At 41.5% G+C, this 17561-nt stretch overlaps 2 protein-coding genes across 2 annotated transcripts in view; both read left to right on the top strand.

Moving 5' to 3' along the window:
• Positions 1-2997: 2997 nt before the first annotated feature.
• LOC126408496 (histone H2A) lies at positions 2998-3757 on the top strand. The gene is made up of 2 exons (XM_050074072.1): positions 2998-3044; positions 3280-3757. The coding sequence occupies exon 2, from the start codon at positions 3287-3289 to the stop codon at positions 3701-3703; it is 417 nt and encodes a 138-aa protein (XP_049930029.1). The 5' UTR covers positions 2998-3044; positions 3280-3286; the 3' UTR covers positions 3704-3757.
• A 1615-nt stretch (positions 3758-5372) lies between these two features.
• Positions 5373-17561, top strand: part of ppp1r37 (protein phosphatase 1, regulatory subunit 37) — a 57299-nt gene continuing 45110 nt past the window's right edge. The window contains exon 1 of the mRNA XM_050033265.1: positions 5373-7198. Within this exon, the coding sequence (XP_049889222.1) occupies positions 6448-7198 (751 nt within the window). The 5' untranslated portion in view covers positions 5373-6447. The remainder of the gene's footprint in view (positions 7199-17561) is intronic.

Below are 17561 nucleotides of genomic sequence, written 5' to 3' on the forward strand. Positions count from 1 at the left end.
AGTCGGAAATAATGGGACTCGGCCACCACATTTTATTGTGTGCTCACCCTTTATCTCTGATAACCTATTGTATGCTCACTTCTTTTCTGGTCCAGATGTTCAGGAGGTTTGACACTATCTAGAACCACTGTTTGGCTTGTCCGTTCTGGGCCACTGTAAAAACATGCCGGTCTCCATAAACAAAGACCCACTCCATGTACACAGCTCATTCTAAGGTAACAAAAACAATGATTCTTATTTTCAGGTGATTATTCAATTTCTGCCAGTTTTCTGCTAAATCCCACACACTGTGCCTTTAAGCAGTGTGTCACCTTTAAAATAAGAAATCTCCACAAGAATAACACCAAGAATTACTGCTATTAAAACACCAAGTTTGAGCTGCAAGTCATGAATTGCCTTTGAAACCTTTAAAGAAGAAAAAGGCCAGGTGTATCTCTGTCTGTTACTGAGTGTAATGAAACACTTGATACTGAGTTGTACACAGTGGTAGGAGATGAGTCATCACTCCCCCCGAGCAGTTCGTTTGTAAGCACATCAGGCGCTCAGGGCGACAGACACAGTCAAGCACCTAATCATAAAGAGAAGGATCATGACACCACTAAGTGTGGTTTCATAAATGCTCCTTCATTAGGAATATGTAATTGGAGTAAAAGAAAAAAACACTAAAGACAAACTGCAACAAGCTAAATGTTAAATCTGGGGTCTGTGCTGCCATCTGCTGTTGGTGTTGTTCAGCACATCATCAGGTGAGGGTGGATATGACAAGCTATGTTGTTTCATGTTTAAAAGAACATATGTTTCATGAGCGGCGTGCTCATATGCATGTGTTTCTCCAAAGGGTTTAAGACAGAATGAACAAATATTTTATTTTAGGTGTTTACACAGTGAGGACGGTGGAGTTCAAGAGTAAACATTTAACACTTCTCTTCAAAAGTAGACACCATTAGCAGAGAAAATGTATACACTGTAGGCTATTTCAAATAGACATTGTCTCACACTGTGCACACAAAACACTTCTGCACCAGAAAATGACTTTTAAACCAATATAGTTACTGTTTTAGATCTTCATAGCTGTACTCACTTCAGCACACTAATAGAAAAGTAGGAGGCATTTGGAGTTTAGGAAACAAACAACATAAAGCTGCTAATTTTATTTTCATCACAAACATACTACACTTAAGTAAAAGAACATGAAATGTTAGTATAAAAAAGAGAAGTGATACCTATTTTATTATGTGATATTTGCCTTTGAAAGGTTGTGGAATAAGAGTTTAAAGTAGCATAAAATAGAAACAATCAGTTGTAAGGGCCTAACAATCATAATTAAGTGCAGTACTTGATGTTGGTGAAGATTCTCAGTCATCCAGGTCATGGTAGTCTTAAATGCTGCGTCACAGGCAACTGGATTTGCTTGAAGACGTTTCTCATTCAAGAGGCTTCTTAAGTTCTGAAGTAACGTATTCAAGAAACTCAAGCAAGTTCAGTTGCCTACAATACAGCACTTAAGATTGCAGTACTTGATGTTTTCAGCGACATCTGGTACCACAGCGGCCTATCACACATTCAGATCTTGTTCAAATCTGGTTCCAATCTAACCCACAGCAACTTTGGAGCTCTAATCTGTGATTGATTGGGACGCTATACTGTCAAAATCTCATTCAACGCCAGTGAAACCATGGGTGGATTATGAGACAATGGGCCACCTCATCTAAAAAGGAGCAAGACACGCAGACTCTATGGTGGTTTGGCCTCTTTTTTGTTGTTGTTGTTGTTGTTTTGCATCTCTTTGTAGTCATTTTGTGTCTTTTTGATGTTTTGTGTCTCCTTGCAGTTGATGCGTGTCTCTTTATAGTCATTTTACTCCTCTCTGAAGTTATTTTGTGTCTTTTTTTGTCTCTTTGTACTCATAGTGTGTGTAATTTTGGTCCTTTGCCCCTTTTTAATTATTCTGTGTCTCTTTGCAGTTCCTTTGTATCTTTCAGTGATCATTTTGGGTCTCTTCCTGGTCAGTACCAGTTAATTTGTTATCATTTCGCAGGTGAAGGCCGAGGAGCCCCACATACTTTGGGCCCCTAGGCCTGGGTCCAGTAGGCCCAGTCAGTAATCTATCTATGATTGAAACTTACTTTGAATTTTGAGTTCAGAAATAAACAAATAAGCGACATGGTGTTCGAGTGGTTAGCATTGTCACTTCACAGTAAGAGGGTTCATGGTTCGAACCCAGGGTAGGGGGGCCCCTCTTCTCCCCGTACCAGCGTGGGCCTTTTCCAGGTACTCCAGCTTCCCCCCCACAGTCCAAAGGCATGCAGGTTGTCTGTCTCTATGTGTCAGCCCTGTGAGTCTGGCAACCTATCCAGGGTGTATCCTGCCTCTTGCCCAGTGTCAGCTGGGATAGGCTCCAACCCCCCCTGTGACCCCTAACAGGATAAGCTGTTACAGAAAATGAATGAATGAATGTTTAATGAGTTCAAATAATAGTCTTTCTTCAACTAAGGTCATCCAATACTGTCGCTTTGGGTTGGTGGTTTGGTCTGACTGCCAGCTGAAGCCATTGGTGTTTGACTCCTGGGAATGAGACTCAACAATTAACTATCTCTCTGCAGAGTTACATGCTGTACTTTTGAATAGGTTTCTCTGCTAATTTAAACACACATATCATCAGCATATCTGGGTGATCCTTCTGCCACTCACAGTATAATTACCATAGAGCTACAAGTGTTGCTTGTGCAGTTACGTCTTTCAGGCAGTCTAGTTCACACAGGTGTTTGGTGTTTGGACTTCTCCTTGGGAACTGTGCGTTTTTGCAGAAAAGCACGATTTACTCTTTTGCATCAACTAAGACAAGTCTCAGTTTGCAGTGTTATTCAATGCTATGTGTGAGATTTCAAACAGTCTATAAGGCTGTCAGATAAAGCTGATCAACTCCATGTAGCAGAGGAGCCAGGTGTCTGCAATCAACAATTACTGCGTCACTCATATAGAGGCAGTGTTTAGTCTCTCAGTTTGAAGCGGCTGTCTCAACTTGAAGGAAGTGCAGGATACTGGTGAGTGTTCACGCAAGTTTGATGTGATTCTAGAATTAGCTTATCTTTTGCTATATTGTGCATTATAAGATGGTGCTGACTCTAAAGTTAAAACATGTTTGTGGAGGCTGCTCTGAAAGCCATTTAGCCTTATGACCTCAGTAGGCCTTTAGTCCAAACACAGCTGCTATTTTAATTACTTGCTCTTCTCTAGTTGGAGGTAAATTGATTTGAAATTACCTTTCTCTCAACTCAGACTAAAGATGTCTGGCCGTGGGAAGAAAGCTGCACCCAAACCAAAGTCTTCAGTGTCCCGGTCTTCCAGAGCAGGGATCACCTTCCCCGTGGGCCGCATCCACAGACTGCTGAGGAAAGGCAATTATGCTGAGCGAGTTGGCAATGGCGCTGCGGTGTACTTCGCAGCCGTCCTGGAGTACCTCTGCGCAGAAATCCTGGAGTTGGCCGGAAACGCCTGTCGTGACAACAAGAAGCAGCGCATTGCTCCTCGCCATATCTTGTTGGCAGTGAAAAATGATGATGAGCTCAACAAACTGCTGGCAGGGGTCACGATCTCAGAGGGTGGTGTCATCCCAAATATCCAGGCAACCCTTCTCCCCAAGAAGACCAAGGCGCCCAGGGATGACAGTACAGCTAAAGATGTTCAGTCTCAGGAGTTTTAATTGTGGATGTAGAAGTTCTTATTACAAATGTTTTATTATTAAAGTGTTTTTAAAGTATGCTTGTCTTTTTACACTTCAGTAAGGCCGTGGAAGCAGTTGTCACTCTGGGTAAAATGCTCTACAAGAGCCACATGTGTCTTGATGGCAGCTGAAATGAGCTGGGCAAATTTCTGAATGTTGAGGAAATATGCTTCATTTCCTGTTTCCTGTAGCCAAGGAAGTCTCATGCTTTTTGAGGAATCTAAGTGACATAACTTTTTGGATGAGTTTCTTTACACAGAAACACTGGTTTTGCTTCAGTGACCTTAATGTTGTCAACTCTGTCCTAAATTTCAAGCTTTAGCTCCCCACAATATATCATCATTCCACATGTTAAGGAAGGGCAACTGGTCACAGCAGTTTATTGATGCTGTTTACTTCATGGTCACTTCAGATTTTGCTAAAAATCTTGAATGTAGCCCATGTCACCCCCTTCTGTTGGCAGTAAAGATTCCTCCTTAAACTGGAGGATGTGTTCAAGCCAACATATGTGACTTTAAAGGACATGGTAAAAGAAGGGAGTCTATTTTATTGGTAGTCTATAAATTATGACGATCCATAATTTGGTTTTATGGCTTTAAAGTTCTCGCTGGGGAAAGCTTGCATTTAGTTTCAAATCTCTAACAAAGTTCAAATTGTTGCCATAGAAATGCAGTTGGGACACTTCTTGTATCTAAAATGAAAAGGTTTGCCCATGTTTGAATTAAGATGGTTTTAATTAAACCAGATAACTTTTTAGCTATGCATGTGCTACAAATTCTCCAGTTAAGTCAAACATGTAGTCTTTTACATCCTGATTTTCAGACTTAATTGCATGCAGCATCCCAACAGGTAGAAGCCCTGTATTGTGAAACTCTCTAGTTCAAGCTTATTTTGCTCTATAGCTTTGCAGATAAGCAAACTTTAGCTTGAAAATAATGTAGTTTAAAAATCTGTTAGGTCTTAATTGGCCTATAAAAGAGTTCCTGACAGTGTCAAGTAGTGCAAAATTATTTTTTAAAGCAATCTCCCACCTAAGAACTTGAGCGTTTAAACCCCAATCCAGCCAGACAAACATGCATGGTGCTTGCTAAAGATATAACAGCTTGGAAGGTTTGGGGACTATCTGATGTGCACATTTGGAGCCCTGTTTCTCCACTAAAGCAAGCACTTTCAAATTCACTTGACAAAAGATTTTCTCAACAAAACTGATGTGCAGCAGTCACACATCACAACTTGAACAACAAGCAGACAGTTAAATATAATCAAATACAGGCCTACTGCTTAAACTTTTGGTGATGTTTGGCAGTGGGTTTCTCATGACATTGTTGACCTCTTTCTGGTCACTGCCTTCCTTGTAGTTAGATAATATAAACAGAAAAACAAACTTTGAAATGTGGGCAAAATTGAAACATTTCCTGTTCACGTATGTGGGATTTGTACAGTAATATAATCAAATCAATTCTATATAAGCCTAGACATACATTGGAGTGGAAGAATTAAAATTAAAGTAAGCCTTCCTGTGAGCTATAACCTAAATATTCCTTTAAATCTTTAAAATATTGCCGCTGTGTATGTTTTCTTGCAACCCTCTGTAACAGTGCGTGTGTTGAACGCACCCCGGTGGGTCACGACGTGCTGACGTCAGACGTGTGAACAACAAACAGTTGTTGGACTTCAACAAGCTAGCGAATGGTAACGCTGTGACAAAAACAGGTTCAACGTACTTCTCCCGGATAGAGAGACAACTGCGAGAGCTGTGCGGTGGGAACATTTTGTTATAATCTCATAACAGTTAGCGTTAACAGTACCGGCAGGTTGTAGCTTCGGCACGGTTCGGGAGCGTTAACGTTAGCCACCGAGACATGCTCATTGCTCGGAGTGTGACGCCTGTTTTTTTTCTGGCTACCGCCTGTCGTTTGTGATGTGAGCCGAGTTGCAGCACAACAGAGGGTGAGACAAGAGCCACAGCCGGAAAAATATTTCTCTTGACACAGGAGAATGGACTTTGTCGGGGAGAAACAGTCGGGCTCACTTAAAGAAGCGGGCATGCGACCGTTGACGGGCCTGGACGTCATTGTTGGGCAAGAACTTTAGCAAGCTAGCTAACATTAGCTCGCTCAAATTCATGCAAATGAATCGGTTTGCTGTCGGGCAGTAAGCTCACTTTGCTAGCGTAATGGAGGCACCCTGAGTGGCTTGTTCGTTTCAATTGACTGCCCTAGTCCTCTTAAATAGTGCTGGCAATGTGCTGACGACTGGTGAGCATTTCGACGGTTCCCTCTCGGAGCTACAGGACACGGTTGGCAGAAATTATTAGGTGGTGGTTGCCTGCCCGCGTGATAGTTGAGCAAAGTTGCCTGGTTTGGCAGACAAATAATAGCTGAAACAGTATGTACTTCACATATTACTTGTATTGATATTTGTGTGAAACTGCACTTTAAATAGCTAATTTTAAGGATGCACCAAAGTCACCTATGATTTGAGGTCTGTGAAAACTACAAATCGCCCCAGTTACAACAAACTAGTTAGATAAAGGTATATTTCTGACTGCACTTGAATATAATTTGATCAGTTAGGGACTAAGATAGATGCACATTTATTGTTATCAGACAAAGGACAGAGACAGGCTTATCCATGTCAGTTGGTTCCTAGTTACTGTTTAACCCAATATTATCTAGGCTGTCTGGCACAGTTGAAGACTGAGTTCCACTGGAAATGAAAACATGAATATCGAAGAGCAGCGTTTAGATTTGTGCAATGTCAAGACAAAAAGTAACGTAGACGATGATCACAACACTACCAACAACACAGAAGGGGTCACGCCCCGGATCTCTGAACTGATGACGGACAGCACCACAGAGAAACAAAACATTGTTCCCACAGAGGCCTCTGAAACGCACCTGATGCCTCAGCTCACTGACAACCTTCAGACAGCCGAGGAGGACAACCACCAGGCACAAGACACACTGGAAATTGATGAGGTCAATGGAAATAGAAAGAGCAGTGGTCAAGACACCCCTGCTGTTGTGAATCCCACAGACTTGATACTTTCTAATGATGAGCAGCACAAGGACAATACTGGGGTGGAGAAAATGAAGGAGGATAAGGACCCTGAACCTGCAACGTTTGTTGTGGGAGAAGGGGACAATGGTGGGGACATGGACATGGGTGTGGATCTGAGTCTTGACGAGAGTGGGGTGCTGGAGGCTGAATCGACTAATGTCAGATCACTCTCAGACAATACTTTAGACTCAGAGTCCACGTCTCAGGATGTCCCAGCTGGTAGCATGGCAGAGAGACCGTCAGATGAAAGCCAGACAGGCATCACAGAAGCTTCTGCTACGAACCAGGCTGGACTGTACCCTTCAGTGGAGGAGGACGATAAACACAAACCAAGTGGCAAAAGGGTGACGTTTCCCTCAGATGAGGATATTATCTCTGGAGCAGTGGAGCCAAAGGACCCCTGGAGACATGGTAACATGCCCACTGTGTGTGTGTGTTTCTGCATGTGTAAATGACTTTCTATTTATTGTACTTGTCTGTTGTGCCTGTATGAACATGTCAGTTCATCAGGGTTTGCCAGGATTAATTCGCAAAAGTTTCAACATCATTTTTCTCAAGTTCCAAATCTAACAAGCTGTTCGCTGTGTTCAGATTGGGTTTAAGTGTGCCCTGTCATGGCCAATAGTAGTGATTGATGGTTGTAAATTTACACTGATGCAGTAGAGGTGTGTCGATGTTCTGTAATTTTTTTTTTTCAGGAATGTTCTTTTGTTTGACCTCGTCATCTCTTGCACATTCACACGGCAGTGTTTAGTCCTCAGGCAGCAGCTGTGCCTCCGCCGCTCTTTTTCAAACAAAAGTTCATGTCTAACTTTAAGTAGTCAAATAAATAACATAAAAGCTTCGTCTGGCTTTTTCCCCAACAGCCAAAGTACACGTATATATCTAAATATAGGCCCAGGCCTGCACTGTGTGCCATATTGTGAGTGGATCCCACCACTCCTTGAGGTGTGCCATTTTACTGCTGTAGGTTCCTGTTTGTTCAGTGAAAACGTCAAAAGGAAGCTCGTGCAGGATAAGGCACTGCCTTTACTGTGTTGATTTAAGGAACCCAATCTTTTAAATGTGACAAAATGACAACTTACTGTTTTCATCTTTTTTCACCATATTCCTTATCATACACTGCATTTTATAATTAATACATTTGCATATAAATGAACGTCTGTTACATTCAAGTCCTTGTCAGACAAGTTCACACAGTGGTGATTAAACCATCCGCCACCAGCAAAAGCTCTCTCTATTTTACTGTAATATACTGGAGTTGTGATGCCTGTGGAAACTTTCCCGCACAGGCACACCGGAAGTAATACATTTTACATCAACCGGCCAGAGCTAAAGAGGGCAGGAAGTGGGGAGAGACCATAGCAGCGATTTATCAGCTAGGAGTATGGCAGAAAATCCTTCAAGAAACGTCTCAAGAGTAGATACTGCAGATTTAACAGAAACTTGGTGTTCAAAGGATTTAAGCCCAGAAAATACTTAACGAGAGCGCTCCTGGGGACGAGGAAGATGCAGCAAGCTCACCTGAGGGCATACGTCATCATGCTTTGACAGTGTTTGCGTAACTACTCTCACTGCCAGAGAGGGGAAACAAAAGTTCTTTTCTCCAGCTTTAAGATTAAAGGTTAAAATATCCAAGAGGTAAATTTTGCACTACAGTAACACACAGAAAACTGGTAGGTGCAGGATACAGAGAAGTATGGAAATAATACACAGTAGAAGGCAGTATTCATTACATTACTCTAAACCAGTGTGCAGGAATGCAGTGTTTGTGCAAAACCAATAGCATTTCCTGCCAATCCACACCAAATAACATAGTAGATAAAGTATATGTTGGATATATATTGATTAGTGTGCATGCATTGAATATAATCAAGCATAATGTGAAGATATTAGCTGTTTGTTCAGTTCACATTTGTGTTTTTCTAAAAAAGAAAAGCAGTTGTAATTTAAATTTTTCTCAGGTTTTGTTTGCTTGTTTTCCCCAGTCTGGATTTGTGTCCAATAATATTGATTATTTGGTGTCATTAGGTCTTGTTAATATTTTTTATTCTATTTGTATTCCTATTTTTCTTCTAATTCCTCTCATGCAGAGCTGTAGTATACAGTAGTTTCATGTTTTGGAGTAACTTGTACATCATGCATGCTCTGATCATGACTCACACACTCCTGCATCCGCTGTGGACAATGGGCATCATTAATAAACGGACCTGCAGTCACAGTGTGACAGTTGGTGTTTTCTCACAGTGCGGTGACGACAGTCAACGTAGTCATACAGTTGATGGCAGTCTGAGAAGATGCCAAATTTTTCTTTGTTTATATGTGCTGTCATTGCAACCTAAGAGCAAGCCAGTGAGAGTCCTGTTCTTTTCGTGATGTAGAAAACAAAAAATGTTGCCAGGCCAAGGCAAGGGTCAGTGATGCGAGAGGTCCAGATGGGGGAGGGGGAGTAGAAACAAGCAAAAAAGCATCAAGGTTAATATGCATGAACAGCGCTGCGTCGTGTTCAGCTGAATATAAACTCTTCTGTTAGCACCCCTGCAAGTGGTCATGCAACCACTCAGAGAGACACTTGTGTCTCCCCCATTTACACTCACACATTTTGCTGCATGTTACTGTAATTCATCCTCTACCCACTCAAAATAATTTACATGTTTGAAGCATCCAGGACCCTCACTGCTTGTCACATAACCCTGTTGCTTTTTTACAAATGTCTCTGTATCATTTCACAGTGCACATGCCAGGCAGCCAGTCTGATATTAAATTGGACATGAAATATCTACAGCCAAACTCCACGGGGGCAAAGTCCAACCCAGTTAGCCAGGATTTCAGGGACCTTGTGAAACACTTGGCGCTGCAAACAGTCAAGTATCTAGATGACTGCAATGATCCGTGGCTCAGATTATTTATCACAGTACATTTATCATGTAGTTTATTTAAGTACAAAGGTCTGACTGATTGTGGCGTTGATAAAGAGGCAGACAGACAGTTGATGGCCTAGAGTTAATCACATGATACAGAGTGCTCTCTTGTTGATGTAGGCAAAACTATATCTCCGTGGTACATTCATTAGAACAATTTTTAGTCCAGTGGATCAGACAAGTGCAATAATTTGAATCCCAAAAACTCCTGCTCTCAAAATTTTGTAGAATGAGTTGATTTAAAATATTTGCATTTTGTCATTTTGTTTATCATCTCTCTGTTTTGAAACATTTTCCATTTTCCTGTGCGAGAGCCAGGACATATGGCAAGAGGCAGGGAGGAGATTGGCAAAGCTACAGAAGTTGACACACAAAAATAACTTCAAAATCAGCATATATGTTTGATTGACATAGCATCATGAACTACTCCTCACAACCAGCACTGTAGCTGCTGTATCGACTGAAAATGTCATAGAGGGCACACATCCACCACCAACAGGATCCCCTCTACAGGGCATTTAGACAGAAAAAAGCTCTGCAGTTTAACAATGCAAAGGACTGAGTTGATGGGGGTGTGGAGATTAGGCACTGGTGAGATATGAAATCTGAGCCAAAAATGAAAATAGCAGATTTATGCTTTTAAAATCTTATCTGATACCAAAGCACTGCACAACGGTTTATCATACCAGGATTTTACAAGCATAGAAAGTTTTGTTGGCTACTAAGTCATTGTTACTCCCAACAGTAGTGAGTTGAACAGTAGAAACAGTGTGTTCACATCGCTGAAAAAGCTAAACATCCCTGGTGATCAGTCTGCTACCTGAATACTTAAAATCTGCTTTTTATCAAACTATTTCAGGCAAAGGCCGTTCAAATGGGCTGCTGTGTCATTTAAACGCTAATAGCACATACAAGGTAGGTGGGAAAACACGTAGCCAACCACTTAAAATACTTAAACAATGTAAGGTTTGAATTAATAGCTCCTTTGCATCTGAGATACACATCACATGTATGTTAAATTTAGAAATTGCTTCTTTACCCACGCTCTCTAAGTTTGGTAAATTGCTCTATTAGTATGTCACTAGTGAACTTCCCGAACCTTCTACATTTACCTAGATATCTTTTCCTTTGTCTTGCTCCTGCCATCTATCTTGAGGACATGCACGCACATGGGACAGGCCATCTGAATATGTGTCTGTGTGTTTCTGAGTCCAGGAAATGAAATATATCTGATCCTCCACTCCAAAGCCCTTCGTGCTTTGTTGGGAGCGCTGTGCCACAATAGCTCCATGATCCATCCAGACCCTTTATCTGCGGATCCAGTGTCAGGTTCTCTGGGTCTCTGTCTTATGTCATCTGTCATAAACACAACAGTGAAGTGCGCCTGAGCTCACAGAGCCTTGAGCTCCATCCATGCATTGTATGAGTTACCGCTGTAAGAGCAGAGGGGAGAATTTGTTAGATGGGTATTAAATGTTTGCAAAGCAGCATATATCTGGTTTAATAGCTGTCACGAAATGAGCATCTGAGCAAGAGTTAGAGAGCTGCCATTCAAAATAAACACCTGGGGTTCAGGAGGGAACAGAGTCGGGGGAACAATAGTACCCAGATGGGGTGTTATATTTCCATTTCTTCCTTGGCACTCTCATTTTTCCAGAACTGACGTACAGTTTTGTGGCATCAGCCGAGCTTACAATGTGTGAGGCTAGAATTTACACTAAAAAGACCAGTGGTGCTTCTTGGGGAAATCTTTGTAATATTGTACTCGAGAGTTTAATTTTGTCAGCAGGAGTATGATAAGTATGTCAATGTCATTTTGTTCTGGGTTCGATAATATCTCTCCTAGAGCTCATTTTTCTTTCCTTCCCCTCTCCTTGTCGAGACTTGAGGGACGCCTGTTCTTTCCCTCCAGGCCTGGGCAAATACTACATCATATCCTGAGATTCCTGAACTTCCCAACATGCTGTGTTACTCTCCCTGTTCATTTTGTTTCTCCTCCTCCCTGGCTGACCAATTCAGTGTAGGTGCAGCTTGGGTTTATATCAGCAAAGCATGTTATTACAAAAGCACTGGATCCTACTGGAAGCATTTATTTTATCAGAATTATCAGTCACCGCAAACACTGTTCAATGCAAAGAGATTTTTTAAGTTCTGGTGCAAGATAGATTTTCACAGCAGCCATAGAGCATGATAGAGTACAATAACCCAATTGTAATACAGCTTTGTGTACAAATAAGTTAAAGCCTCCTACTTGCAATGGAGACAATCCTTCACATTAATGATTGTTTACCCTGCAAGCGACTCTTTGGCCTACGTGCAGCTCCGTTTCATGTCATCAGACCCAAGGCCCACTTGGCACCAGGTTATTAGAGGCTCTGTGACCCATGAAATGTTATGTATTGTGGCTGTGGACCAAGTTACATTCTGATAAGCAGAGCTTTCGGTGCGCAGGATGGACAAAGGCTTTAAAAGCCTAGAAGTTAGTTCAGTTCATGCCAGAGGCAGGCTAGTATTGGATTTTATGGACCAAGTCCAATAGTGAAATAGGCTTAATAATACACTTTTTCAAAGTCATTGATAAGTATTAAGAGTGTTGTATATCCTCTGACGCATCTTTTCATCCTAACGGGACAACATGGCTGTAAATATTTGAGTGTTAAAGTCCGGGTAAAGCAAAGTCAGTGATTTCTTTCTAAACACATTACACATGTTGGAAAATACTTGTTGAACACACGTGCAAAGACTGTAAACTGTGTAATGAAACAACCCCCGTCTGTCGCGCAACAACTCTCTATTTTACGCGGCTCTTCTATTTTTGTCGCGCTACGCTCCCCTACGCGACCCTCCAGCAGATAAAAACTACATGAAATAGTGTGCTAAACGAGCACAATGTGTTTTTAAATGAATAAACCATTATCAGAGGTGATATGTGATGATTTTTTTTCATGCATTTACCCATGTTTATCCGTGACATTGTGTAAATGTCCGTGGCGGACATTTGAAAGCGAGTAGATGACAAACAGTACAGTAAACTTGTAGATAACTCAAATATATGTAATAACTTAGGTGGAAAATGCTTTAACATTTCATGCAGCCTCTCGGCTCGGCAAATGGTAAACAATCCCGCTGGCTTCTCTACATGTCGCTTCCGTACGCAGTCAGTGGAGCCCAAATGAATGGAGCGGAGCGTGTGTTGTGTTAAGGCATTGTCAGGTAAATAACAAATTCCGGCACTTTAATAGGCCATAGCACAACACAGCAGCATGTCAAGTTGGCCGAACCTGAGCAAAATACTGTGAAATACCGTGAAACCGATATGATTTTTTCTTAAAACCGTGATATGAAAATTTTGTCATACCGCCCAGCCCTATCGCATAGCATCAGTGTTCACCCCATGTATGACCAGCGAGTTTCTCGACGTTTAGCAAGCTCTCTTAGCTCTTTCAGCCTGATAAATACATGAATAAACAACTCAACTTGAAGGCCACAGTCATATTAACACAAGCAAAACAGTCGTCACTAACATACTGTTCAGTTTCACATCCCGAATCAACTACCCAGTCTGCTGGTGGTTAATGCTCACTGCTGTGGGAGTTTGCTTTGTGCTAATGTTAGCTGCTGAATGACAGTCTGTCAGCACTCATTCTTTGGCTTGGGGCGTGAGGTGTGCTACCACAGACTGTGTGTGCTGCTGAAATAGCTGCTAAAGAGTGTGTCGCTTCGCAGCGGCTCGTTCTTCGGCTCAGCGCCTTCGGCAGACAGGCCCCCAGCGTCTCAGAACAAAGAATGCTGCTCATTTTCTCACGATTTTCAAACCTAATTGGCGTTTTTTGAATCATTTAAATTTGCCTGGATGTTTAGTGACACATTTTTTTGTGGTGTGACAAACTCGAAACGCATATTAATTTTTGTTTTACCCAGACTTTAAATCAGCTGGGCTAACACTGTCAAATGTCAGCTGATACCAGCTGTCATGCAGGTGTCATTGACATCCCGAGTGAATAAAAATAGAAAACTATGGAGGACGACAAGAGACGTTAACAAGGCAAAAAATCCGCCATCACAGTGTTATTTTTATATTTTCATAGCTGACTGTGGTTTAGTTTTAGAAGTAAATGAAAATTGTAGCAACGTTTAGATGCCAGGCTATTAATGCAGCTGTAGTGTCTATGACAGTATAGATACTGAATCAGAACTTGGTATTCTAACCAAGTTAAACGGGACTGGTACAACCCTAACTATCAGCGTACTGGGCACCAGGATCTGCTCAGCTGTCAAACAGCTACTCAGGTGTTGCTAAGTATTGTAAACATTTGAGTCTGCTAGATAAACTATGTAGTGATGACACAGTTTTAAATAGTATTTCTTTGTTGGGATGGGTTTTTTTTCTACTTACCAACAGTACACACTGATGCCGATACGTCTGTGATACGACAATACCTGCTGCTGATAATATCAGCCCTGTGGGATAGCTCTCGTTTGTACACTCATCTATTATGCATGTCTGCCTGTCTATGCTACACATGCACCTTAGTCTTGTAAATTTGAGAAAGAGGTGCGTCTGGGGATTGATTGTAAATAGTAGAATAGACAGAGCATACCAGTCTCAGCAAAATGTATCAGCTTCTGGCTAGTGATGATTTCACTTCCTGTCCCAATGTCTGCGTAGGTCTTTTCTGCCCTTGTCAAACAGGGAATTCCTTGCTCCCTTTCTCTCACTCCTGAGGAGGCTGGACGTGACAAATATTACCTAGACATTCGCATAAAATGCCCCCACATTTAAAAATAAAGTATACAACTCACTCTCACTGTCACTCTCCATCTGGTCTGGCAGCTTTCTTTCCCAGACGCAGGCCTGATTTCATGTGGGAGATAGTTTAAAATGGCTGCTCTGTTTTTTGTTCTTGCAACCATCATCGTAGCTCATCATACGAAGACAGACGCTGGTGTTCAGAATCAAAAGCTGGTTTACTGCCAAGTTTTCGCATACACAGAATTTGCTTTGGTGTATTGGTTGTTGTACTGTTGATGCACAGTTATGTCGTACATCGCTAAAGGCATGAAGTCAACACTGACATTTACTGTGCAGCTACAGTTGCTGTGTTTGCAGTATTGTGCAAACACACCTGAAGTACTGGAGGTCTATCTTGTACGGGTGCAGTGATGTGAAATTTGAGGGCTGGTATTGTGCGGGATGTGTTTGAAGCCTGGTGGTTGCAGGTGTTGTAATTTTCTTTTCAGATTTTGCCTCAGTCTTTGTGCTTTGTGTTAATTATTGATTTTCACGCTGCTACTTGGGATCAATTCCAGACTTTTTGCATAATTACGCTGCTGCAAAGTCTTGATGTTTGTTCAGCCACATCATTAGAAGCCATTGCATGTACTCAGTTTACTTTTGATCTACTGTCCTTATGTAGGCCTGTGTTGATAGACACAGTGTGATCTAGGTTACGTAAATGGGTTTAGTTGGTTGTTTAAAACTTTGGGCTCATCTGTTTAACGCAGAAGGCAGCTACCTTCTAAAAATTAAACTTTTCTCTCTTTGTGTTTATCCACTGCTGCCATCTTGTCATCCAGAGTGGTAGAGACACAAAGCAGCGGCAGCGGCACAATCCCTGCCTTTCTGCCCCACCTCTGACCAGCCAAGCAGCCAACTGTCATGTGTGAATGACGCTGCTGTCACCATCCACAGCACAGTAGTGTGAAATGGCAGGGAACAGGGCTGGAGACTGGGAGAGGGGGGCTATTTTGAACACTGGCACTTGCATGTTAAGTAGAGGCTGGCAACACTTTGTTGTTCCACCCACAACATACTCACATCTATCTCTGAAAGTTTGGCACCTTATTTCATATATTGTTGTCTTGTTGGAACCCAGCCACCTCAAAATTTCATTTTTCAAAATGCAGTTGTGTGTTTTAAACAGGAAAACATCTGAATGTCGTCTTCTTTGTCCTCCATCCTATGAACACCTGTACTGAGTTGAAATGCAGCCTAACTGCTGTTTCCAATGCTGTTGAATTGTATTTTGATCTACTAACAGGTGTTTCTATTTGTTTTTTATAATTTAATTTATTAATTTATTTTTTTGTCCTTCTAATTCATGTCATTGACAGTAGGTGAAATAACACAAACACCTGTCAGTATGATGCAAAACAGGTCAGCAACACCACCAAGTACAGCCTCTATTATGACCATAAACTTGAGTCAACACCTCTCTAAAACAGTTGAAACAAAAACTGAACATTACGCTGTCCTTCTTCTTGATAGTGTCCTTATAAAGACTGGGGGGGGGGGGTGTTAGATTATTTTTGTGGGCTTTTTGCCTTTAATGGATAGGACGGTGTGTGAAATGGGGAGATAGAGAGAGGGCGGGGACTGACAAGCAGCAAAGGGTCGCAGGCCAGACTCAAGCCTGGGCGGGGACTGACAAGCAGCAAAGGGTCGCAGGCCAGACTCAAGCCTGCAACCGCTGCAGCGAGGCAATGCCTCTCTGTACATGGGGCGCCGGCACTATTCACTGCGCCACCGACGCCCCACGGCTGCGCTGTTTTACTGAACCTCAATGATGAGTCTCTCCACAATGTTGTGTGCCATGTTGAACAGGACGCCCTGTAAATTCAGATGGATTTTGATTGATTGTGTCAGAGGGGATGGGTATTGTCAGGATTTTATCGATACTACTATTATAGGTACTCTTTATCAGTACGTTTTTTATCGAGACTCATTCACGGCTGTATAATGGCTTTTCAGAGATTACACAATTTTAAAAAGGAATAAAGTCAGAACAGGATTAGAACAGAATATTCTAAATATAACTTAATGTTGTTTCTAGAGCAGCAACAGTAACATTTACAACAGCAGAGTCGCCATATAAATGTAATTATATCTCACTGGAAAGAAATCTAAAATGTTAAAACAATAATCATATTTCTAAAATAGTTAGAAGATAGAAAGAATGATGAACACAGAAATCAGTCATCATCATTCCTCTGTACTCTGTGCTTCTCTCTCTGCTGCTCATGTGATTCACTACCTGCATGTACCGCTGGTAAATTTTAAGATAGGAGTCAAACTAAGCTAAACAGTAAGATGACATACAGCTTGTTGTTAGGTAGGGAGTTGTGCTTGTGTAAAACATAATGTTAAATGCGGCTGATGGGAGACTGTGGACAGAGCAGATAGAAATATCACTTTCTATGTTTATGCTTGTTGAGCAGGTGTATTGATAAAGTATGGGCTTTTACTCACTAAGATTATATCGCACTTAGAGTAAATAATATAGTTACTTGAACGTGAGCAATCTCTGAGTTATCTTCAGTTCGTCTCCACCATGGCCTCTCTGCTCTGCTGTTCGCTGACTTCACTCTGTTTGTTTATGTGTGGAGGTCAGCCCTGACACAGAGCAGAGGAGAGGATGCAGCATGATAATAAATTACACCAAAATGTTAAAAAGCATAGATAAAAGAACTGGTAACGTTGGAGTTTATCAGCAGCACAGCTTTTAATAATCTAGCCTCAGGGCTCGTTTAATACTGGGTTTTGTTACCCATCCCTAGTTTTCAGTTTTTATTGTTCATCAATTCGCTCTGAAAGTGATCCCAACAAAATTGTTCACCACTGTGGTTGTTATTATAGTTTTGGTGTGGACTCCAAAAAAATTAGATATATTTATAGTTATCAATATAGTTATCATTCTTGGTGTTGATGATCCTTTATGCTTATGAAACCTTTTTGAAACCCTCTGGAAGATGAATTGAGCTGATTTTGAATGTCAAACTAATAAATAAGCATGACATTTTAAATATGCAAGATTTTCCTCTGACAAAAACAGTATGCAAGCGGCACCATACCG

This window comes from Epinephelus moara, chromosome 2 (assembly GCF_006386435.1).
Source record: "Epinephelus moara isolate mb chromosome 2, YSFRI_EMoa_1.0, whole genome shotgun sequence".
In the NCBI taxonomy this organism is placed as follows: domain Eukaryota; kingdom Metazoa; phylum Chordata; class Actinopteri; order Perciformes; family Serranidae; genus Epinephelus; species Epinephelus moara.

Excerpts from the sequence above, each read along its gene's own strand:
- LOC126408496 (XM_050074072.1), top strand. The coding sequence starts at position 3,287 with ATGTCTGGCCGTGGGAAGAAAGCTGCACCCAAACCAAAGTCTTCAGTG.